At 41.6% G+C, this 23,572-nt stretch overlaps 6 protein-coding genes across 7 annotated transcripts; 2 read left to right on the top strand and 4 right to left on the bottom strand.

Annotated features, from left to right (window-relative positions):
- Positions 1–1,199: 1,199 nt before the first annotated feature.
- On the bottom strand, positions 1,200–8,651 carry snx5 (sorting nexin 5). Its single transcript, XM_076743615.1, has 13 exons — positions 8,509–8,651; positions 7,146–7,250; positions 6,893–7,003; positions 6,581–6,702; positions 6,304–6,427; positions 5,834–5,929; positions 5,630–5,735; positions 5,443–5,518; positions 4,864–4,903; positions 4,667–4,753; positions 4,042–4,201; positions 3,849–3,934; positions 1,200–2,640 (listed from the first exon to the last, which is right to left on the bottom strand). Exons 1-13 carry the CDS (start codon positions 8,542–8,544, stop codon positions 2,590–2,592), a joined length of 1,200 nt encoding a protein of 399 aa, XP_076599730.1. The 5' UTR covers positions 8,545–8,651; the 3' UTR covers positions 1,200–2,589.
- A 376-nt stretch (positions 8,652–9,027) lies between these two features.
- Positions 9,028–11,994, top strand: mgme1 (mitochondrial genome maintenance exonuclease 1). Its single transcript, XM_076743200.1, has 5 exons — positions 9,028–9,705; positions 9,815–10,052; positions 10,140–10,272; positions 10,411–10,541; positions 10,906–11,994. The coding sequence occupies exons 1-5, from the start codon at positions 9,192–9,194 to the stop codon at positions 10,943–10,945; spliced, it is 1,056 nt and encodes a 351-aa protein (XP_076599315.1). The 5' UTR covers positions 9,028–9,191; the 3' UTR covers positions 10,946–11,994.
- Positions 11,995–12,691: 697 nt separating this feature from the next.
- Positions 12,692–14,894, bottom strand: LOC143328263 (glycine N-acyltransferase-like protein 3). Its single transcript, XM_076743331.1, has 5 exons — positions 14,677–14,894; positions 14,488–14,595; positions 14,272–14,392; positions 13,659–13,791; positions 12,692–13,536 (listed from the first exon to the last, which is right to left on the bottom strand). The coding sequence occupies exons 1-5, from the start codon at positions 14,749–14,751 to the stop codon at positions 13,137–13,139; spliced, it is 837 nt and encodes a 278-aa protein (XP_076599446.1). The 5' UTR covers positions 14,752–14,894; the 3' UTR covers positions 12,692–13,136.
- A 502-nt stretch (positions 14,895–15,396) lies between these two features.
- cst3 (cystatin C (amyloid angiopathy and cerebral hemorrhage)) lies at positions 15,397–17,045 on the bottom strand. The gene is made up of 3 exons (XM_076743561.1): positions 16,671–17,045; positions 15,979–16,089; positions 15,397–15,722 (listed from the first exon to the last, which is right to left on the bottom strand). Exons 1-3 carry the CDS (start codon positions 16,866–16,868, stop codon positions 15,648–15,650), a joined length of 384 nt encoding a protein of 127 aa, XP_076599676.1. The 5' UTR covers positions 16,869–17,045; the 3' UTR covers positions 15,397–15,647.
- On the top strand, positions 17,035–20,425 carry ephx5 (epoxide hydrolase 5). Of its 2 annotated transcripts, none has more exons than XM_076743558.1 (10): positions 17,035–17,152; positions 17,237–17,305; positions 17,422–17,638; positions 17,742–17,922; positions 18,046–18,255; positions 18,725–18,854; positions 19,197–19,408; positions 19,542–19,650; positions 19,774–19,899; positions 20,006–20,425. In XM_076743558.1, exons 2-10 carry the CDS (start codon positions 17,283–17,285, stop codon positions 20,214–20,216), a joined length of 1,419 nt encoding a protein of 472 aa, XP_076599673.1. In that variant the 5' UTR covers positions 17,035–17,152; positions 17,237–17,282; the 3' UTR covers positions 20,217–20,425. The 2 variants fall into 2 exon arrangements, with proteins under 2 accessions (XP_076599673.1, XP_076599674.1); XM_076743559.1 differs by having other exon boundaries at positions 17,060–17,152; positions 17,232–17,305.
- mad2l1bp (MAD2L1 binding protein) lies at positions 20,236–22,798 on the bottom strand. The gene is made up of 3 exons (XM_076743560.1): positions 22,398–22,798; positions 21,311–21,594; positions 20,236–21,221 (listed from the first exon to the last, which is right to left on the bottom strand). The coding sequence occupies exons 1-3, from the start codon at positions 22,768–22,770 to the stop codon at positions 20,694–20,696; spliced, it is 1,185 nt and encodes a 394-aa protein (XP_076599675.1). The 5' UTR covers positions 22,771–22,798; the 3' UTR covers positions 20,236–20,693.
- Positions 22,799–23,572: the final 774 nt, after the last annotated feature.

Raw genomic sequence — 23,572 nt, 5'->3', positions numbered from 1 at the left:
CGAAAATCTGCTAAATCTCACTCCTTATCATACATTTTCAGTCTGCAAATTACCCTTGAAATTCATTAAATCAGCAAAATAAGTCTTTGAAGACAAAAGATTTGCTCCTTTACACGAGCACAGACACATTTTACACAGTACATCATTGCCTCAGAAGTTTTACTTCTGTGATTAGAGCAGGAACTGAGGAAATCCTTTATCGTAGTAACACAGCAGCCACAGAGAGGGAACATGAAAACGCTATATTTAAGACTGATACTTTTCTGTTTCGAGCTCATATACTCAGATCACTTCACTGCATATTTTCAGACAGTGAAGTGAAACAAGCTCTGTAAGAAAATACCTACATCACGGCACCTTGAAACAGACTCCTCAGCATAATATCACTTATTCTTCCCATGTTCCAAAAAGAGGAACCACCAGTGTTCTCTAATAATCTTTGCTCTGATTGCAGTCGGCAAACTCAACCTGTTTGTATTGTATAATGTGTTACCATGTCGTTGGCTACATTCTGTGGTTTCATCCAATCAGTGAATCGTTACCTAAAAATCGCTACGACTGTGCCGCTGGTGATGTCAATATTGACAAAAGCACCATGGACAGATAGGGTATAATCTGTCTCACCGTTGCATTAAGCACTGTTATCATCGCCTTTTAATAATGAACTTGTCTCTGTAGGACTTCCTTCAAACAGAAGCATTTCTTTTGCGAGTGCTATCTTACTCTATAATAATACAGTATCAGGGATAAAAATAGATTGACAGTGTTTGCTGAACAAGCTGGTCCACAAAAAGGTATTTCAAGAATGATATTTCACTGCAGGTTATTTGTTGAGGTCATGTTGCTCAGTGCAGCTCAGAAAGTGGTGGTGATGATGATTCCCACGATCACTGTGGCATTTCCTCCCAGCTGATCTAATACACCACACGGTCCCATCCCAGGATCCACTGTGGTGAATGGATTTAACATGAACATGCCTGCAGCTGTGTTTAAATTCAAGGGCCCACACACCGAAAGTAGTGAAACAGGGTACAGCTGGGAGATGGATACCGCCACCTAGTGGTATGATGAGTGGCTCTTTAAAATAGAGTTTTGGTGCATTTTCATGCAGCAGAAACCTTGCAATGACTTAAGAGTAACTGTCACATGTGACATAAAAACAAACTTAAAATACAGAACAGAGTGCCACAGCTCAAACTTGGGAAAGTAGGATTTATTCAATGTCATTATTACAAATTTATAAAATGCTAATGTTCTGTAAGAAAAGCATCATGTAAAGGAATTCACACAGTTGGAATCCATTAGAAATACATTCAATTTCTTAAAAAACTATAATGTATTTTAACACTCCACTGAGCCTGGTCGTGATTGAAACGTATTTTTCATCTTCTTAGTGCATCTTTTTTTTTTTTTTTTTTTTTTTTTTTAGAATTGTTTAAAAGAATTGTAAAGTGTGGATCTGGAGGAGAGGATCTGGTAAATATATCAGGTCTGATACAAGAGACCCCATCAGTAACAAAGGGGGATTAGGGGAAAATAAAGAAAAAAACAACAACTACACACTGAAAAGGAAAGCATGAGTGGGCACAGATGGTTGGGGTGAAGAGGCTGCAGAGAACATGCTATAATACACGTGGTGCAGGTGCAGGTAAAACCAAAATGCAGACTCACAGTCATTACTATTGTTGCTTTTGCTTTGATAAAAATGCTACATGCTCAAATGACTATTTGACCAATCTGTTGCCGAAATCTGTTGAGATTTATCCATATTTGCAAAACTAATGTGCATCTGTGATGACTGTGGGATCTGAGCCTACTTCTTCCAAACAAGAATGTGGAGACCACTCCAACTGTCCATTCCTGAGGTGAAGTGCAGCTATTTTAGAGCACCTGAAAATGATGTGTCTTGTCTTCTAAGTCAGTCATGAGTTTCAAGAGGGTTGGTTTGGTTGTACTCTAACGTCAGAGGCCGGGAATGCAGAGCATGAAGATGTTATTTCCAGGCACTGGTTTTGCTTCAGTAAAACTCTTCCATTAGCAAACAAAAAAACCTAACAGATCAAGCACATGAAGCATAAAATACAGGTTATGGCAATGCAAAAAACAACCTCAAAGCCTTTTAAAAGAAGGTATTCAGAGTGTATATGCAAGATGAGGTTAGAGTCAGAATTAATGGAGGCAGAAATATGATCAAAAAGGCAAATTCTTCTAGTATGTGCATAATGTAATTAAATGAGAAAACAAGAAATAGGGAAAAAAAAGAAAATCAGCCCTACTGGTGCTGCAAAGGAATGGAAGACCTTAATGTTGGCAACCTCATTCTCTGGAGGTGTTCACATTGAGTTAGTCCTCCGTAAATCATGGAAAAGGATGGACCACAGACCAGAGGACAGAGACTCTGTAAACATGGAGACATTCTGCTTACGAGACGCTTGGTCTCAGGCAGGGTTTTAAAGTGGCATCAGACCCGCGGGTGGGAGCAGAGATAGGGCTAAGATTCATGTCCATGCAAGGCCCTGGGGACGCCAGGTTTCCGTTTGCTATGACTGGTCACTTGGTGATGGTAGGACAGGGATACGTGAAAACATGTCAGTTGCTCTTGAGCAGGTCAATGCATCCCTGCAATAGAGTCACATTGTTCTGTGAAGACAGGAGAAAACAGAATTAAGATTTCTGACAATTCTGTTCTGGAGCACATCCAATATTATCCAAATAAAACCTTCAAATGCACATTTTTAGCCGTTATAATCTTACTTGTGGAAACCTGAATAAATCATGATCCTGATTAGGAGTAAACCCAATAAGCTTGCTGGGAAATTTTGAAAAGACACAGGGATGCAGTCGCATGTGAAGACCACCACCGTGTGCAGGTTTCTGCTCACTGCCCAGCACCAATCAACACATGCAAATCTGATGAGAGAACTCCACGAGGAGGAGTCACTCACACTGACACAAACTCACTGAAATGATAAATAATTCTCTGTCACTGGTAATAATGAGAGCGACGCACGTGAGATGAAGATTTACTTGTGTTGAAAGGGGCCACACAGCGAGTCGCTCTCATTACTGGCGTTGACAGAGAAATCCACGAGCAACTCAGTCACACTGACACAAAGTCAGTGTGATATCATTATCACGTATAAAGGGATATGGATAATAGAGGGATTGGACAGTGACAAAAATTGGATTTATTTTCTAATTTAAAAGCCCTTTATTTTGGTAATTTTTAGAATTTTGCCTCTCGCTCAGTGTGAAAAAGTGACAAAATGGTTACACCAATAAGAAGCAGGAGCTGTGTTAACCCAATGTTTACAGCTTTAAGCAACACACTGGCAGCATTTTCTGTGGTTTCAAACCACACCTTGCCATTTAAATGTTTCAGTTCTCCAAACGACTAACTGAATCCAGACTAAGTCAGTGCTGACCAGGCAGACAACAGAGCAGTGCTGATGACGAAGGCAGTAAGCAGGTATCTTCTTTTTGGAGGTAAGAATTCTATACAAAAACGTAAAGTTGCTATAAACATGGCCTACTGGAAAACTGTGCTGACTCAGCAAATGCAAAAACATCTGGGGCCAGATGCGCAAAAGTATGTTTGCACATCATTCATACTTCAGTTCATTTTCTGGATCAAGCAAAGTGTGATATGGTTGTGTAGAGAGAGATTCATGATCCAGACAGTGATGGATGCCTTATTCCTTAATAACAATAATAATGTATGTCAGTACAGGGATTTTATAAGAGAGTTTTTGTTAAAACCATGACACCTCATCAGAAAGTACAAGTGATGATGGTAAACTCTCACACACACAACCTCATGCAGAAGTCGGCTGTATTATGCTGCTCACCTTGGCATGTTTTATCTCAAGCTCAGCCATCTCTATGAGGTTCTTCCTGAAGGCCACGACACGCCTGCCCTTGAAACTGGTGAGTTCTACGACGATAACATAGTCCAGTCAGAGAAGGGCTCGCATACCATTTTAGACACAAAGAAACAAGTGCAGACTGAGACACGCATCTCTTCCGCATGGATGCACAAACCTTTCTTCCCGGACTCTGAGAGCTTGTCAAATTTCTGCAGGCAATGCTGCTGGTGCTCCTCCGCCTGGGGAATGTCCTTGCTCTTCAGTCGAGCCTTATCCAAAGCCTTGTTAGAGTTTTCATAGTCAGCTAACGCCCGCGCTCGCCTGTACAGAAGGTCCTGACGTGTACGACAGATAGTTTAACATGAGAAATAAAAGAATGAAATGGGGAACCTAAACAAAGTGCACTTGAAATATTTTAGTGATAATTTGCCTTCATTGGGAAAATATCCAACAATGCATTAAGCTCAACGTCCACTGAAAATCTAAAATGTTTCAGATTTTAACAGCGGGAAATAAGAGTTATCGAGGCTGTGTGTGTGTGTGTGTGTGTGTATGTGAACATACAAAAACATATGAACATCTCTAATAGCATATTGACTGGAAATTGGCCACCTTTCTGCTCTAAGTAATGCAAATTCCATATTTAGCCCTAAACCTTCATTCAGATTAGATATAAAGGTCAATGAGGATTCATACTGAGCTCTGGGTTTCATTAAGTTTTGAAGTACAGCAATACGTGAACTCTGTGAACACATGACACACTGTGGTTGTGAATCTGTGCATCTTGTGTGATGTCTCACCTTGGCGGCCTGGATGTCTCTCATGTAATATCTCAGCAGCTCTGTGAGTTTCAGCTCCTGGTCAGATGCTACTCTTGCCTCCACTTTCTACAGGAACACAAGCAAAGACATATAATAGCTACCACAGTGTATTTACAAATCAGAACAAACATTTACAAAGGTAACCGAACTGTTGGCAACTGAACTGATCTACTTACTCTGAGCTTCTCAAACAGGTCTGACAACTTCTCCAGGTGCCTGAGAAAAAAGTAGAGCCATAGCATGGAAAACTCTGCCATTACATCTTTGACAAAGAATGCAATCAAAACAATTAGCAGAAAATATCATCACAGCCCAGCTTTCGAAAACTGCCCAAGCTCTGATTTGTTGCAATCCACAATCTTAAAATCTTCAACACCAAGCATGTCTTTGCATAAAAATCATTAGATGACCAGTGTGTCAGATTTAGAGGGAATCTATTGGTGGAATATGGCAGAAATGGAATAAAATACCCATCAGTATATTTTCATGAGTGTATAATCACATGAAAATAAGAATTGTTGTCATGTTATTATCTCACTGCCATGTTTCTATTGTAGCCTGAAAAGGACAAAGGAAAGACTGGCTGTATAGAGAGTCATCTGCGTTTTTCACGAATTCATGGCCACCATAGATTCCCATGGTAAGGAGAGGTAGGGGTGAGGCGAGGGGTATTCAGTTGGCTGCAATCTACAACCTCACCGCTAGATGCCACTAAATCCTTCACACAGGTCCTTTAAATTAAGTATTACACTCACTTCTTATTTGCTGTACTGTCATCAGCAGACAGACTGTTCAGAGTGGCAGAGACGAGGATGTAATCATCTGCAATATCTGCAATAACAGCAATGAGCAATTAAACCAAGTAAATTCCACATGTAAATTAATTCAACCCACTCCACGCAACATCCTATTTAATATGGTAAAGTAAAAACCCTCTGATACTTTTGTGCGCGCGGGTCATTTTCTCTGCTTTGGCAGTGGAATCTTTTATCTTGCTGTAGTAGTCGAGCAGGAAAGTCTTCTCCTGCTCGAAAAAATCATCGACTTCCTGTGTAAGAAACAAACGCACAGACAAAAGGTAATGGGGGAAGTTGCTACGACACTGCATCGGTAATGCTGCCGTGGATGTACTGAAAGAAGCCCCACCTTTATTCCTGAGATAAGGACCTCATCAGCTGACTTCACCATGTTTTTAAAGAATCCTCCAAACATTTCCTTGGCGTTCTTTCTTCTCACACTGAGCTAAAATGACAGAATTTAGAGGAGAAACATGTGAAATATCAAATCTATGAGAGGACTATGATTATTTAATATTAGTGAATGAAATTGTTGGAACTAAGAAGAGACTAAAGAAATATTTGTGAATGTAGCTGAAGTTGATTGTTTTTGTATCATTATGTGCCACAACATTGTCCACAAATACATAAAGTGTTGGACTCTTAGCTAACTTGTGTTAGCAAACACCACAGTCACTGACTGACTAAGACTCCATAGATAAGCATAACTGCTGATCACAGCAGGATGTAAGTCATGTGTCACTAGTGTCCAGTAAACTCTACTTCCTCTCGTTCCAACTGACAGCTTGGGAAAGGAAGTCAGCATTATGAGGAACTCACATCCTGGTCATACTCTAAGAAAATCTGGAAGTTTCTGTCTTTGCTTAAAATTGGGTGAGAGGACAGTCTCTGCAGGAATACTTCGTGCACTTGGACAGTTTTCTTGAACACAGCCAGGTATTCACTGAAAAGAAAACAGCATGTATTAGATAACAGATACAGTAAGAGAATTATTTTGTAAAAAAGTATTTCACATCGCTTTTGTAACTGATCTAACGTGACACTGTCATTAGAATGCTATATAATGTACAGTGTTTTGTTTGAGTGTCACACTCACGCCTCCAGCTCCTGCTTCATTTTAGTGTACTCATCCTTGGTCATAGTGGCTTCGCCTTCCCCCAGTTTGTGCATCTTCTCTCTTGGGCTCTCAAAGTCAGGCTTTGGGGGCGCTGGAGGAATCTATAAACAATAAAGCAGGAAATAAATGGCTTTAAAAATCCACAATAGGTTAAACGGTAAATGTGTGATATACAGCTGAATTTTTGTAAAAATGTTTTTCAGGCCAACAAAGACAGGCACCAAAGACAAAAGGTGATACTACAGCCTCTGTCTGTCTATGTGAGTCCTGCCTGCAAGAAGTCCAACTCACTATTAGTCCAGCATAGTCCTCCGTCTCAACCAGAGTGTCGTGCAGCCAGATGAAGTCTTCATGCTGCCTGGGAACGGAGAACTCTGGCTTCTGGAAAGAGCTAAGTGTGGTCTGGAAAAAGACTCAATTTTAAAGTATTTTGTACTTTCAACATATCACCAAATACCATTATATAATATTTTTGAGGTTGGGAGTAAGTTCACGTGTTGCAATGTGTCAGTGTTCGAGTACAAACATATATTTTTTCTTTTACCTTTGTATGGACAGTAAACTTGACTTTGTCCCTTTCACAGAGTGCATCAGGAATATCAATGAGAAGCGAGGCATCAGTGTTTAGATCCACAGAAACAGAGCGCATCTAAGGAGCAAGAATACACCACGGTTATCCAAAAACTGTCGCCGGATGATCATATGTTCACACACAACAATATCACTTGTCATGTACGAATGCTATTTTGTTTTTTGTTTTAGTGATCACTTGCTTTTTAGCGCTGTCTTCAAGAAACCTCTCATCTGATCGTAACTCTGGAATACATCATTAATGCCCTATTAATCACTTCATTTTGGTTTGATCGGACAGTCGCTAACATTTCTGTGGGGTACTGAGGACTCAAACTGTAAAAAGTGGGGTCACACAACTTCGCAGTGAGGTCAAACTGAGGTGAGAAGTTAGATTTTAAAAAAGGAAAACATGTTGGACCAGCAACAGACTCAATCCACAGAGCTTGTCAATATGCTTAAAATAAAAAATCTTGACATGAGCAGGGGCCTTCAGACTTCAGAAAAGCACAACACTGTAGAGCTCGAAGCGTCCAGCTGAAGCAGACACAGACTCCAGTCCAACTTTGGCGTCAGACCTACATCCACACCCTTGTAGATCTGTTATATTATCCCCAAAATAAATAAATAAGCCAGACATAGTTTGGACTATTTACTCCTTCTGGTGAAAGAATACACCTCACACCCAGTTTATTAGGTACACCCACCATGACGTATACAATGTTCAGTTTTGGTTTTGACTGGGTTTATGGTCATTTTTGAGGCTGTAGTTTGTACTCTTACCTTACCTCCTCTCTCAATATAGCACAATATAATTCAACGGCACCACAAACTACATCCTCCAAAGTGACCATAAAGTTGAACAAACACCAAGGCCACGATTAAGTTGTGTAGACACCTGTCAGAATGCTAACAATGTTAGCTCCCTGCCAGAGTGTTGCATAGCTCTGAAACACAGTAGCTTAAGGGAGTAGAAACGTAATGAAAGAGACACCTTAATGCCTTACAAGCTGTGGTACTTTTCGGTAACTTGTACTGAGCAATTAGCGTTAACCGTTGCATGTCTTAACACGTTCAGTAAGTTGGGTCACATAAGCAAACAACACGTTTGCACACATGCAGTTTAACGTTACCCACTTCTTAGTAGCTTTATCAATAAAATGTTAGCTAGCTTTAGCCGGAGGCTAGCGTTATGTGGACAGAAAACAACACAAGTTATCGACAATAACTTAATCAGAAATCAATCGTTTATGTTAGCTAACATAGATATCACTTGACTTAATGCTACCAGAGCCCGCTTTTGGTGCAGTTCACATGCCAAAGCCCATTTAACTTACCTTTTCCTTATTGCTTTCGTCTATAGTGGATGTCATGATTGGACTGAAATCGACGGAATAGGAAGAGCAGGCCAACAACCCAAATAACAAAACTATATGCAGGAAGCTCTCCCACCGCTGACTGGTTAGCTGCCTGACGTCGAGCTGTCAAATCGTTTTTTTCGCCCCTGTCGTTAATTGTTAAGTCCCGCCTTACAGTGAATTTGAATGGACAATATGGAATTTACAAAGGCTACGATTGGTTTTTAACCTAATCAATCACACCGAAATTCTACGTGTGTACCTTGATATAGCTACTGGTTTTATGATCATTTCGTTTTAAACAGCAAATGTACATTTTGTTATAAATAGGTAACAGATGTATGAGTCGTAATCGCAGAAAAGGTAAATTAAAGTAACAGAGATTTAGCACGAGCGTATTTCACTGATACACTGCATATTATGGGTGATGTAGTTTTCACCGACACAAACCCCAGACCTCCCGGATACGGAAGTTTATACAATCGAGGAGGCGCGTCGTTTCGACAAAGCTGGGACGAACTATACTGGAACAAGTTGGGGCAAGTACCGCCACCAACAAGACGGTAAAAATCTTAAATGTGCTGTAAAAACACTTGGACTACTGTACGTACGTGAAGTTACGCAGCTATTACGTCCAACCTTGGTGTTTAAAAGTCGCCAAAATGTTGTTCTTGAAACGCGTGGCGTCCGTTGGGTGCATCCTTGTGCCTCAGTGCACCTCCCTCTCATTGAGCAACTTCTCCTCTTGCCATTGCCTGAGATCCCCAAAGAGACGCAGCCCGTACAGCTCAGTGGACAGTGAGCGCTACTCCTCTCTTGTGAAGTCTGTCATGTCGAGGGTCAGTTCCCAAACCCCCGAGACCTTCCAAGAGGAGGACGAGCACCTTTATGGACCTGTTCTCAAAGCTCAGACGCCCTCCTCAGAACCAAAGACGAGAGTACCAAAAACCCTTTATCCGTTTTTACACAGCGGAGAGGTTGTAGAGCCAGAGGAGCCAGAGTCAGGACCTCCAACACAGATTGCGCTAAACCGAGGAAATGGCAGGTCATCAGTGCCCAGTGTGACCCGCATACTTCAACAGACACTTTCTCCACAACAGAAACTCTTCCTGGAGAGATGGAAGAGGAGGATGATCGCTGAGCTTGGAGAGGAAGGCTTCAAAGAATACTCCCAGAGTAAGTTTTACAACATAACCTGTTACTGTGATGGATTTAATTGTGTTTTGTGGCTTTTCTAGAGGCAAGACAGACTGAGAAGTGACCAAAAGTTGCTGTATGTAATCAGATTTATTTAGGCAAGGGAAGATGTTCCATTCGTCCGTGGAGGACATTCTGACGTCACGTGAAACATGGAAGGACAGGAGTCCTTCAGAGACACCAGAGAAGTCACCTGAGGTGCAGGGCTACTTGGAGAGCATCTCCCACGTCCTGGAGGATGTTACTGCAGTCAGAGCTATTGAAAGCACCGTGCAGCATGACACACTGAACTACCTGGGGATTGTGGATTGTGTCGCTCGCTACAGGTAAATGTCAAATGTAGGCTCAATATTTTTCCATACCAGACTTTAGTCACCGCCCTCACCGCACTCACAGCTCATTCTTGTCTGCAGGGGTGTAATGTGTGTTATTGACTGGAAGACGTCGGAGAAGCCCAAACCTTTCCTGAGCAACACATACGACAACCCCATCCAGGTGGCAGCCTATGCTGGGGCTTTGAACAGTGATGGCAGCTACAAATACCAGGTGATCCACTGAGATAACATGTTCATTCTCTGCTTCTCACCCAGATTGTTGAATTATAGGATCTTTTAAAACAAAAAATTCTGATGTTTGCTGTGTTTTACTGTTTACCTCATAGCTGTTGGTCTCCTGTCATTGCAGGTTGAAAATGGACTCATTGTAGTAGCCTACAAGGATGGCTCGCCTGCCCATGCGCATCAGCTGGGCCCAGAGCTGATGTTGAACTACTGGAAATCTTGGTTGATTCGTCTCGAGGAGTTCACAGAACAGAGGTGCCTTCATACTGTTTGATTATGTTGTCATTGGCTTGGTCTCACCAGGCGTATTTGCCTCCATGAACTAGTGAAACGGTTCAGTGATAAATCATTTGGTGACTCAGCGAGGAATTTCAACTGTAATTGATAATTGATTTCTGAAGAAGTAGTCTCACTTTGGGCTGTAGTTACTCATGACAGCAAGCGAGAGGCCAAATTATTTATTTAAAACACACTCAGTAATGAGAATCGGAGTTCACTGAAGCCCAGCTGTGAGCTATAATTAAAAAAATTATCTGATGACTAAAGCTTGCCATTATTTTGTAAACATATGAATATGCACATCATTAAGATTAAGATTTTTGTTTGTTTTTATTTTCAGGTCCAGTCAGGCATCAAGTGCTTCTTCGGAAAAGAGATGAGATGTGCGATCTGCAAGAGCGAGTCCATGTTGTGAAAAAGTGTCATTATTATTGTATTATTTGTCTCAGTTCATGCCTCTGTCACTTAAACCTCCACTGATACAGTTACAGGGCTTTGAGGCAGTGCTTTGGAGAGCCAATAAAATATCTACTCTGTAGTATGCACATATTGAAATGTGACAATGTGCAGTCAGTAAATGACCAGAAAGACATAATATGTTAGCTGTACAGTTAGAGAATCGTTGGAAATCACAGTGCTTCCAGAATCAAACCATGCCGTCCTGTATGAGGGATCCTCTGTGAAGCCCAGGCTTGTTAAGAGCCAGACCAGGCTGTCCTCCTCTGTGAAGTAGTACACTGGGTCGCCTTCAGCGTGGAGTCTCTCATCCAGACCCCTGAGCTGATGCAAAAAAAGAGCACAATATTGTTGTCTTTACAAATTATTCAAACCTAAAATAATGATTTTGTTGTACACTGGAGATTTGAGATGTCACTGCTTGGATAGGCTCTACCTGCCTGTAGAGGGCAGGTTGGACACGTCCTCCAGTATCATCATGGGACACACAGTTTGCTGCTGGGCACATCTTTTTTCTGAGGCCGCTGCTTTGAATATATCAAATGTGGCGAAGGACACAGGTAATGTGCTTGTTTTTTTTAAAGAAGTGAAACTAAAGTTGGTATCTGTATTTCTTTTGACTTCTGTTTTATTTCAAAAGGATTAAAGATTGCAGTGAAACAAGCAGTCCATAAGTTCTTACATCTTAGGATAGAGGGTGCCTGTTCCCTTATGATACAAATCTCAGCACATCTGCCTACTTTCTGATTTACCTGTGTTTTTTCAAACCAGCACTCTGCTCGTACAGGGTGGCCCTATAATCTTTCAGTGTTGTAATGGTGCTGAGGAATGATCTTTGCTCTGTAGTCAAGGAAAATTGTGCAGTATCTCTTTCTGATCACTAAACGATGTGCCATAACAATGGGATGACTTTGAACACGATGGTAGAAAACAGTAAAACTCAAAGCTACTCCCTTAAAGGCAGCGGTGCCACAATAATGTTTATGTCTTGTCATTGAGTGATGTATGTATTATCATTTCATTTTATTTAATTTTAGGAGCCGAATGTCAGATTCTTTATGCCATGATAGTATTACAGTGGTAATAGGGCCACTTTGTTATGTGTCTGTGTTACTCTATAAGAAGAACAAAAGTGCCAACTGATATTACAAACACAAAGGTGTCTGGTTCAATCATTGATGGAGGACTTCCTCATGGTTTCCTCTAGAGTAGCTTTATCATTTGCAAAAACCAGGATGGCTTTGAAGAGACCAGCTTTCTGCAAGAAAAGTGAAGATGCTGTACTTCTAAAATGCACAGATTATAGATTGGTTATCTGTACATGGTTTGCAGACAGTGACACTGAACTTTGGCCGTCTGTCCACTAAGACCTTTACAGGGTCTGATCTGACCAGATCTGACCTGTTACTGAGGACCGAAGAACCGCAAACCTTAGAAATCAAATAGTCACATTGTAATTTGAGGAATGATTTGCTCTGTTGCTAAGTGAATATAGTTGAAGGTGGTCAAACACACAAAACTAATGCAAGGCTAGTGTAAGTTTGTCGGTTATAAAATGTATTATATATAGTTGAACCTGGACTAAACTGACACTGGAACTTGAATTTAATAATTTGAAAGGGTGCTATCTTTGAAACAGTAAAAAAAAATAAACAAAAAAAAACAAGGTGTGCATGAAATGCCTTTATTTTTAGCAAACCATGGTTATTAATAATTGCATTGGTGTGTGTAAAATGAAGTGACCTCCATGGTATATATAGAGGATATATAGGTCACGGTTAGGGTTGGGGATTAGTGTGTTTGTATACATCATTTGATAATTGTACAGTACTGACTGAAAGCAACGCATGAATCAACACGGCTCAATTCCACTTGGATCTCTCCTTTAAATACCTGCATCCGATCTGAAAATGTGGCATTACCATTTGTCTCATTCAATGCCCCTTTCCCTTATTCCTCCTTTATAACAGTCCATGTTCTGATGCGATGCTTCGGAGAGCCCATAAACTCTGCGATAGAATCTGACAAACGTACAGTCAGTATATGACCAGGAGAGATTACAGTCACTTGACAGTTTATGATTGCCTGATAATATGTCAGCTATAGCTTCCAGAATCAAACGTTGAACTCTAACCATGCCGCCTTGTATGAGGGATCATCTGAGAAGCCCAGGCTTTTAAAGAGCTTGTAGGAGACTGGGTTGTCCTGCTCTATGAAGCAGTACACTGGGTAGCCCTCAGCGTGGAGTCTCTTGGCCATGGTGCTGACCAGCACTTTGGCGTAGCCCTTTCCTCTGTGCTCTGGCAGAGTGTACAGGATCCCCATGGCGCAGTAATCGTACACCAGAATCCAGGACACTGGCTGACCCTGGCCGTCAGTGATGCAGCATGATGGGAAGTTGCTGATGAGGTTTTCGATGTTCTTGCAACCCTGCGTGTTCCCTCCAAATTTCCAAGTTTTATTCACTAAGCCAACATGGGAAAGATCAAGAGATGAAATCCTTGATTGGATCTCACTGTAGAGGAAGAAGAATGATGATAAGCTTTCATCTGAGAGGAGTCAGTTTTCCCTGACGTGGATTTTAAGTGTATTGAGTACACATAATCTTCAAGGTACAATTCAGTTCTTTTACTTTACCTGTCAATGGCCAGGGTGCGCAGGTGGCTGATGTCTGCCAAATACAGAAGATATACCGAAGTGTAGTCTCTGTTGTTGACTTCTCTGTAAGAAGCCACCTCTCTGAGCATGGGGCCATGGGAAACGTCAAATCCTGCAGGGCAAAAGTGATTCGCATATGAACACCATTCTGTTTTTTTCCTTTGACTTGTGGAGGAAGTCTTCACATCCTTAATTCAGTATTATTATCTTCAAAAATGTACTTCAAAAAGTATTAACAGTAAAAGTACTCAATGCAGAAAAATAGATTTAAACTTTTACATGTTACGTACAATAGACTATTATTAGTGGTGCATTCATCCCTATCATTTTACTGTTAGTTGGTGCAGCTGGAGCTCAGGTGTATCATACACTGCTGGGTAATTTAATGATAATGAATCATATTTTATATGCTCATTGTTACTTGTGTATATCTGTGCAGTAGTAACCAAAGCTATCACATAATTGTAGGGAAGTACAAGGTAAATATTAACTCTGTAGTGATGAGGAACTATAACGTGGCAAGACATAGAAATACTTAACAAAAGTTAAACTATTACTGAGTAACAAAGCTCATGCTGTGCTCTTAACTCACCTCCGATTAGGAAATACGTGCTCCAATCAACTGCATTCTCTTCTATCAGAATCTTCCTTAAAACCTGCTCATCCGTGGTGTAGTACGTCACCTTTTTCATGAACTCCAGAGCGCGCTTGTTCTGTGAAATTAACGCAGGACTTGGAAACCAGCTGTGGTAAGCAACTGCTGTAAAGCGGCAAACATGTCCGATTCTTCAGCGGGACGTGAACTCACCTTCGGGTCAGGTCTGCAAATGATGACCTTAAAATCAGGCCACGTATCAACAATCACCTCCAGTGTACTTGGTTTGTTCCTGTTAATGCCACAGAGGAAGCCGTAAACCTAAAAAGACAACAAATGTAGAGTCCCAGCGGTTTGCAAGTACCGAGCGTACTTTAGACGTCTTGCAGAAGTCTACGTTACCTTCAGGCTCTTCGGGAAGTGTTTTAACAGAACTCCTTCAGCGATCTGCAGTTGATCTTTGCTCAGCACCTTCATGTTTGCAGAGTGAATCTACCTATATGTTGCACTTCAGCCTGTCTGGCCGTTTATGCTGATCTGTACCACTGAAAAGGGTTTCTGAAGTTCAGCCTGGGTGAATCATTAACAGTCCGTCATTGCCGGTCACGTGACTTCGGTTTACTTTGTGTCGTGTTGACTGAGGTTGTTTACTCCAACAGAAAAGGACGTCGTGTCAGAATAGAAAGAGATATATATATAAGATATGAGCTTTTTTTTTTTTTTTTTTTTTTGCTGGTTTTATTGTATTCCAGCTTGTTTGTGTAATTATTTATAGATCGAAATCTTCACTTCTTCCGATCATTGAACGCCTATTGTTTTGCTCCATATGTCAACTCATATTTTGTGTTGTCACGTCAAACCGAAGAATTTAGTTTTTTTTTAATTAATTTATTGATTTTATTTACGAAAATGTAGTTTTTCTTTCCTGAATTATACCTTTTACAGGATTCATATTCTTACTGGCGAGTGTCAGATGACAGATCGGAATGCGGAAAAAGAAACAAAAACAAAACAAAGATAAACACACACAAAGACAAACTCCTCTGTCCTCATTCCAAACCTGAGGTGTGGACAACAAAACAAATGACAAGACAAAATGCATTTACCACACGGACACCTTCATGAAAGTTCACATGCTACTTTAATGCAAATTTCATTTAAAAACAGCGTATGGTTGTTAGTAGGCTAATCAATAGTTCAGTAACACAATCATTTGTTAGTTGCTTGCTTTAATAAAACTTCCCCTAAAAGTTCATTCAGCTCTACATTGCTGTACTGCATGGGTTAATACTTGTGCAGTTCATCTACAGGAAGTGACATATAACACTGTATGAAGTGTAGTGCAAACAGAAGATATCCCAAGTAGATTCTTTCTAGCACTCCTCTTTCAGCACCCTGATGTCACTGAGCCATGAGCGAGCCCACACTGTGAATGTGCACTGGTAGAGCTGAGGAGGAAAGAGTTCAGAACACAAATTAAACACAGGGAACGTACATCGCACAAAGAAAACAGCTCGTCACGTCATCATCGACAAACAGAACTAGATGGCTCAATGAGGGGAAGTAAACATTTGTTTCATGAGCTGATAGCTGCTGGGCTTCTGTATGTCATTTAAACACAGTTCCTAATGGCAAAAATGAAAAGGGATTTTCTTCCTGTCCCCCCAGAAGACGAGATGTGTGGCCCCTTAATAAAGTCATTACCTGAGCCTGCTGTGGGTCATGGGGGACAGCACACTCTTCGCTCGGATTGGTCTTTCTGCAGGTGGTCCTTCCCATTTTCACAGTAATGATGTACTTCAAGCCAGTGACCACCTGAAAAGGAGAAGAGTGTCAAGCACTGATAAAGACACAGCTGTAGCAATCCTCAAGCAGATTCCAGGACAACACATCAGGACACTGCCATTATCAGCTTTCTGACTTCACACCAACACACAAAGGACCTGCTGCCGCTTATGTTGATTTAAATCACTGTAAAAATGTCTACGCATGACCTGATCTGCATGAGAAGTGCTTCAAGCGTCTCCAGCTCATTAGTCTGTCTGGAAACGCGTGCGCTCACCTGCAGCTGTTTCGACATGTTTACTGGGATTTGATTGGATTATGGTGTCTGTATTCAAAGGCTCTGACGTGTTGTTTCACTGCCAACCCCGAAACTGACATTAGGATCCATGTACACGGTGTAAAAATAAGGATAAATCACTGTGTAGGCTCAGAGGCATGTTGTTGGGATTTTAGGTAACTTTGGGGTGAAAGGAAACGTAGAGGCGCGAGGCCTAAAATACGCTGACTATACGTGTAAACTGAGTTATCTTGACTCCACTGGCTCGGTGGCTTTCAGATCATCTAACATAAAGTCTGTATACATTCACAAATCCACATTTAGCGTCACTTACCTGTCTCTGAGCCTTCACCACTTCCGCCACTTGCCTGAGGTACACATCGTTGCTTTGCCTGTTGTGATTAGCGACGGCGAAGTTCAGCGCATTCTGCAACCCTTCGTCGTTCACGTCTATATCTTGGGGGCCCCCCACCAAACCACCGAAACCCACGGCGAAAAGCGCCGCAAGAAGAGGAAAGGCGACCTTCCACATCGTGTTTCTGTACGGATTCAGGTCGACAAAACAACAAGCAGACGGTCCCTCCCTGTTATATAAACAACAGCGTCACGCCTGCTCGGTGCACGGGGAGTGGCACCTCTCGCGGCCAATCAGCGATCTCAGCGACACGAACCCTGCATCTCTTCAGTACTCGCTTCCTGAGTCGCGAGTGCGTTCGTTAAAGACACCGGTGGATCCCGGAGCGAGCTCCTCCGCCTGTAGACATTTTTGCACTTCGTCAAGGCACTTTCTTCCCTCCTGAAAAGGAAGCAATCAGGGTATGTTGTGGTTGGTGAGCTTGTACACAACTTTCGGAGCGCGGTGCGGAAAATGAAACGATTTTGACCTCTGTCCTAGTGCAGGTTTAAGAGAAACTCACCTGTGGGCGTTCACCTTTAGACCTGCAAAATGCAAAGGCTACAGTTGTTGAAGTAAGTAGAGATTTCTTAGTAATGATAACAATTAATGGAGGTATAAGTGGTTGTAATGATATGAGAGCTGTAATCACCTCCAGTGAGGGTTTCTCCTGTTTTTGCACACTTTACAGGGACACTTTCTTTGCCTTGGATGCTGTCCAACAGCGGCTTGCAATAGGCTCAGCGGTGGCAGCAGGGGGGATACTCGCATATTATGCACTACACAAAAGAAGACAAGTGAAAACTATCCCTGTTGGTGAAGGATGGTGGGGAGCAGGAGAGAAGCCACTGTCAGAGGATAAGAAAATCTATCCCTTCACCGTGCAAACCTCAGATGAAGAGATTGAGGTACTTTTTGAGCTGTTAATAATTAAACTTCTCATCAACAGCTGCCAATTTAAAAGTAGTGCAAGGATCACTGATATGACAGTAACATATTTATGTTCAACAGGATCTTCATGAGCGCATTGACAGAACCCGCTACACTGATCCTCTAGAAAACAGCAGCTTTCATTATGGCTTCAACTCCACTTATCTCAAGAAAGTGGTTTCCTACTGGAGAAACGAGTTTGACTGGAAAAAGCAAGTGGCAGTGCTTAACAAGTATCCGCATTTCAAAACTAAGATAGAAGGTACAGCGGCCCCTGCCGAATCAACAATGTTTGATTTGCTGCAGAGCAATCCAGAATAATTTGGATATTTGCCCATTACATATTTTTTTTCTTTTTCACTCCAATGCCATTACTTCAATGCAGGATTGGACGTGCATTTCATCCATGTGCGGCCACCACGACGTGAGAACCAGAAGGTTCTGCCTCTTATGCTTGTTCACGGCTGGCCTGGCTCCTTCTACGAGTTCTACAAGATTCTGCCGCTTCTCACAGAGAACCAGGATGGTCTCGTGTTTGAGGTCATATGCCCATCTATCCCTGGCTATGGTTTCTCAGACGCCCCTCGCAAACAAGGTGGACCATTCTAAACAAATAAATGGGCAACACTTTATGTTAAGGTACACACATTGACCATTAATTAGTTCATTATTAGCATGTGTATTAGTAGCATATTACATCTTAATTGGTCATTATAAAGCACTTATTGATGCTGTATTCTGCATGACCATATTCTACAACTACTAGGCCAGTAAATAAGAGTTTTCCCTCAATAACCTCCTAATTGCTGCATATGTATGGTAAGGAATTTGTTGTACATGAATTACAATCTTAATAACCTCACCCTAACCCTTAATAACCCTAACCCCTAGAATATGACATTAATAAGTGCTTTATTATGTCAAAATGAGCCAATATGTTACTAATATGCATGCTAATAACTAGTTAATGGTAACTATATGTACCTTAACATAAAGTGTGATCAATGCATGTTTTGCAGCTTGAGCAGCAGATGTTTACTGATGTGCTTCCTGTATCTTTTCAGGATTTGACAGCTTCGCCGCTGCCCGTATTTTCCTGACACTGATGGAGCGTTTAGGGTTCTCCAAGTTCTATCTGCAGGGAGGAGACTGGGGCTCCCTCATCACCACCAACATGGCACAGATGAAGCCTCAGTAAGACAGCAAAATAAGCCCTTACATGCCACAGCTCATCACTGCAGTGGAATTTCTACTGCCTGCTTGTTTTTTGGGGGGGATTTTTTGTTTTAAAGGGAGCATTGTGACATCCCTACTTAAACTGTGAAACAATGCTTGCAGTGTGCAGAAGTCCACTAATGACTAAAAACTACTGACACTACAAATTCCCGGAGACTGGAGCAAAGAAAGAATGTTCTGCCAAAACTTGCGTTTATAGCTACAAACTGACACTTGCCTTGATAAAAAATGTGACCACAGCAATAATCGAGGTAAAATTTACATTTTATAGCAATTAATTTCACAATCTATCTTCTCCAGGTGCGTTAAAGGACTGCACTTGAACATGTTTCTTGTGAGAAGGGGGTTCAAAATGCTTTGGTCCCTCATGATTGGCTCCTATCTGCCCTTCCTGGTGGGCTTCAGTCGGGAAGATGTTCGCCGTTTGTTCCCTTACTTTGAGAAGAATGTCTGGCAGTTGCTGCGGGAAACAGGCTACATGCACATCCAGGCCACTAAACCAGACACTGCAGGTGGGGACATACACAACCAGGGAACAGACGCACAGATTTGGATGATCATATTGACAGCCAGCTGTTGCTAGTATTTTGTAATCTAAGTATACTGTTATTTCAGCTCTTAATACATCTTAATTTGTGTATACAGGCTGTGGAGTGAATGACTCTCCTGTAGGCTTGGCGGCCTACATTCTGGAGAAGTTCTCCACCTGGACCGATGTGAGTTACAGAGATCTGGTGGATGGTGGGCTGGAGAGGTACACGGGAGATTTCATTTTGCCTTTTTATTATTTTCAGCTTTCAATCATATAGCGATACATTCAACAAAGTTTATGATTGTTACTGGCTGGAAGTAATGAGAATTTGCTGCATTTGTACAGGAAATACAGCCTGGATGACCTCTTGACAAATGTCATGATCTACTGGACCACAGGCTCCATAGTCTCCTCCATGCGCTTCTACAAAGAAAATGCGAAGGATAATTTTGATAATAGAGTGGATTCAAAGTATGTGGCCAAATGCTGCTGTCAAACTATGACTGTTATTTTGCTAATTTGACAACCTCATTATCCTATCGTGTTATAACTCATTAAGATTCATCTTTCATTTTAGGACAGGGATATTTGTGCCCACTGGACTCGCTGCCTTCCCTGGAGAGCTGATACACTGTCCTAAATCATGGGCACAAATTAGGTATCGCAACATCTTTTCCTATACTTTCATGCCTCGAGGTGGCCACTTCGCTGCCTTTGAGGAGCCTCAACTGCTCGCCAACGACTTTCTCCAGTTTGCCCGAAAAGTGGAGAAGATCTGCGCCCGCTGATGCACTCTCAGACCAATGTAATCACAGTACATCTGTTCTTTATTATTGCTGTTGTGTTTGCAGCACTGTCAACATCACTTTCCGGTTTTAATAAATGTAAACATAGTCATGATGCTGGCACTCCAATGTATCCAAAAATCAGATTAAACAAACAATATAATGCATCAAACCTTTCAAGTTACACCGATTAAAAGATATATTGCACCAGTATTGTGTGTGTTGTTCTGTGTTTAACACCGTTAAAAAAAATTATATTTTATGCCAATCACATCAAACATTCCTCATAAATATAAAAATGAATACACAATGTCCTCAAACAGATTTCAGCACATGCAGAAGACCCTCAAAACTCACAATTTCTTAAAATATGGACAGCTGAAAACAAAACTCAAGTTCAAAATTTACTTACACCACCATTAAAATGTAATTTTAGTATAAAGAGAGCTCCAATCTTTATGCTATACACAACTTTTTGGGTCACTTGCCAAAGCCTTTGATGGTCATGGGCGCCTGAAACCACACATAATCCTGCCAGCCTGACCCCTCTGCCCTTGAGTCCTTACAGGTGCTGGGATCAGTAGAAAGAGCAATTATTTGGTTCTTTACACGGGTTGGCACTTTAAATTGTAGCTTAGGGCGGAACCAACTTACGCCACAATCCCTGTGAGCCAGCACCAAGACCGTGGTGGGCATCAAACGAACAGGTCTGGTGTCAGACAAAAGGTCAGCCACGAAAAGAGTGCGGAAGAGTTGCCTTAAGCACGAGGACACCCGCAGACATTGATCTCCACCAGCCACTACCAGAGCCTCCATGTTGATCTCATATAGCTCTTTGGGGAGGACGAGGCACCCACCCATTAGCAGCAGCACACGGGGCACCCTGCTAAGGGAAAACAGCACTTCCAGCTGCTGCAGCACCTCCTCGAGGTCCTGAAGGGTCTGCTGACCCTTGCGCCACTCCATGTCTGCAGCCTGCACTGGCTTTCGACTCACTGTGTCTTTATCCTGAAAATCAAACATTTTTAGTTGGTCCTCAAAAACACGTCGTTATTTATGCACATTTGATTTGCAGTTTGGCATGTTTTCCTATTCACCTGCACTGATGTCTGCTGTTTCTTCTGGGAGTACACCAGCTGGTCATACGTCATGGGCAGCTGCTGTCTCTGATAGAGAACACACTTGAGGATCTCGCTGACGAATCGGCAGCAGCCTTCCTGGGTTACTGTGCCGGGGAAGACCACGCTCACATGGCCTTCCTCTTGCGCTCTTCTCACCGTCTCAGCATCTCTGTCCTCTGTGTTACGATGTTGTTCACTGGCAGTCACGTTGGAATCTCGCAAACCTGACTGACCAGAAGTGCCCTCTTCCTGGGTGTTATCTGTCCAAATGAGGAGCAGAATAATTTCATTAGGGTGAACAATGGACCTGTCTTTCCCAATTTTAGCAGTTGAATGAAGTCTAGCAATGCCAGTGTCTAATAAAACCACTGTCCCCCTGTTCCCTCTAAACCTAAAATATAGCTACCGTCTGGCTGTGGTGGGAGAATTACTCAGATTCTTCACTTAAGCAGAAGTAGGAAATACTGTCCTGCATTTAAAAGTATATAAGTACTAATAATAAACTTCATTTAGCTCAAAATGCTTTACGACTAAAAAAAAAAAAGACATGCACCAAGTGGTTCACATACAAAGACTGGAGTATAGAAATGGACAAAGAATGTAGAAATGTAAAAATATTATCAGCAACATATACTTAATGCATTAAAATAAAAGTACTCAGAATTCAGAACGACTTAGTATTACATCAGGTTATCATGTATACTATACTCCACGATTATAAATATTCATGTGTTACCATGTGAGCAGCACTTTCTGGTTCAAGGTGGGACCAGTTTTGACTACGTCATATACTGCAAAGAATCAAACTTTCTTTGTTGAATTGTTTGCAAAGCTTTTGCTTCATAAAACGACTTGAACCGTTAATCGTTCATCAAAATAGTTGTTGATTATCTGTTCACGACTGATCGATTAACCAAATAATTTCAGCTCTAAATTAGAGGTGCCACAGTTAACCGATTAGTTGACAACAGTGTTAAAATGCCAAGCGGACGCTTCCGGTCAGGAACGTGCTGGAAGACGCAGGACGTTGCTACAATCCGCCCTGTGGGAAAACGCTACCGACCTGGCGTGATGCTTGTGGAGGGCATAGCGGTGTTTTCCTTGTCCTCAGTGTTGTCCACACTAAGCTGTTTTGAACTGGGGCGATGTTCAGGGGAGACATCTTTCAATTCAACCGTGTTTTTCGCCTTTAACCGCGTGTTTACGGCCTGTTCGTCCATCTCCACATACCATCGGCATGAATTTGAGCTGCCGGAAACACTTTGTAACGTTGAGACTTTGTCTGTCATATTCGGTCCCTCCAGGGTGTTAAAATCTCTCCCAGACGGAGACGAAAGGGGTCTCCGTGTCTCATTATCTCCGCCGTTAAAAGTGGACTTGTGTCCCGCGTCTTCCGAGTTTGCTGTTGGTCTCAATATATTCGGTTCTTCTGCCATAGTTTTTAATGTCCCCGCCAGCGCCGGGTCTTTTCCGCACTGCATCATGGGAAACGTGGATACAGCCGTGTTGCATTCAATTTACATATAAAAAATCGTAAAACAAGCAATCCTTTGAAAATTCTGTTTGTCCGGCTATTACGTGCCAATAAATACACCAAAAATGTATTGATTCTTGCGGAAGTGAATGCCGGGTTTGCAGGGGATCCATGTTTTTTATAGCTTGCTGAATTTGCGACATCACTGACTAAATAAAATAAATGTTATTTCAATTGAGACTTTCAATTAAGCATTTTAAATGCATCATTTTGTAACATCTCAACATACTGTGATAACAGGCCTTGCACTAAAGTGTGTTTCTTAAAACTAACATGGCGGATCACAAGCTTACACCACTTTTCTCATAGTTGAAGACATCATTTCTCTGCCTAAAAACGGGTTGACGGTTTCAAACATCATTGGTTGTGGTGAAGCTCAGGTGTCGGTTTTTTATCGTGTGTCTCAAATGCAATACAGTGATTCAGAAATTCAAATCAACATTATATGAGGGCCACATCGGATATAGATGGATTTAAATGACATATAATGGGTTTATTGATTACAAACTCAAAATACTTAATATTTATCCAGTTATATTGTTAAGCTGACAAAACCTGAAACGTCTGCCAGCATTTTATCCTTGCATAAGAGCAGAGTGCAAACACAACATTAAGAGACAAAATCATCATATTCGCCCAGAGCTGCATAACGAAAAACTAAAATCAATAAAACATAGAACTGCGTTTATGGTTCCGTAACACAG

The sequence above is a fragment of the Chaetodon auriga genome, chromosome 11 (genome assembly GCF_051107435.1).
Source record: "Chaetodon auriga isolate fChaAug3 chromosome 11, fChaAug3.hap1, whole genome shotgun sequence".
Classification (NCBI taxonomy): Eukaryota; Metazoa; Chordata; class Actinopteri; order Chaetodontiformes; family Chaetodontidae; genus Chaetodon; species Chaetodon auriga.
This window is presented reverse-complemented; position numbering and strand designations above follow the sequence as displayed.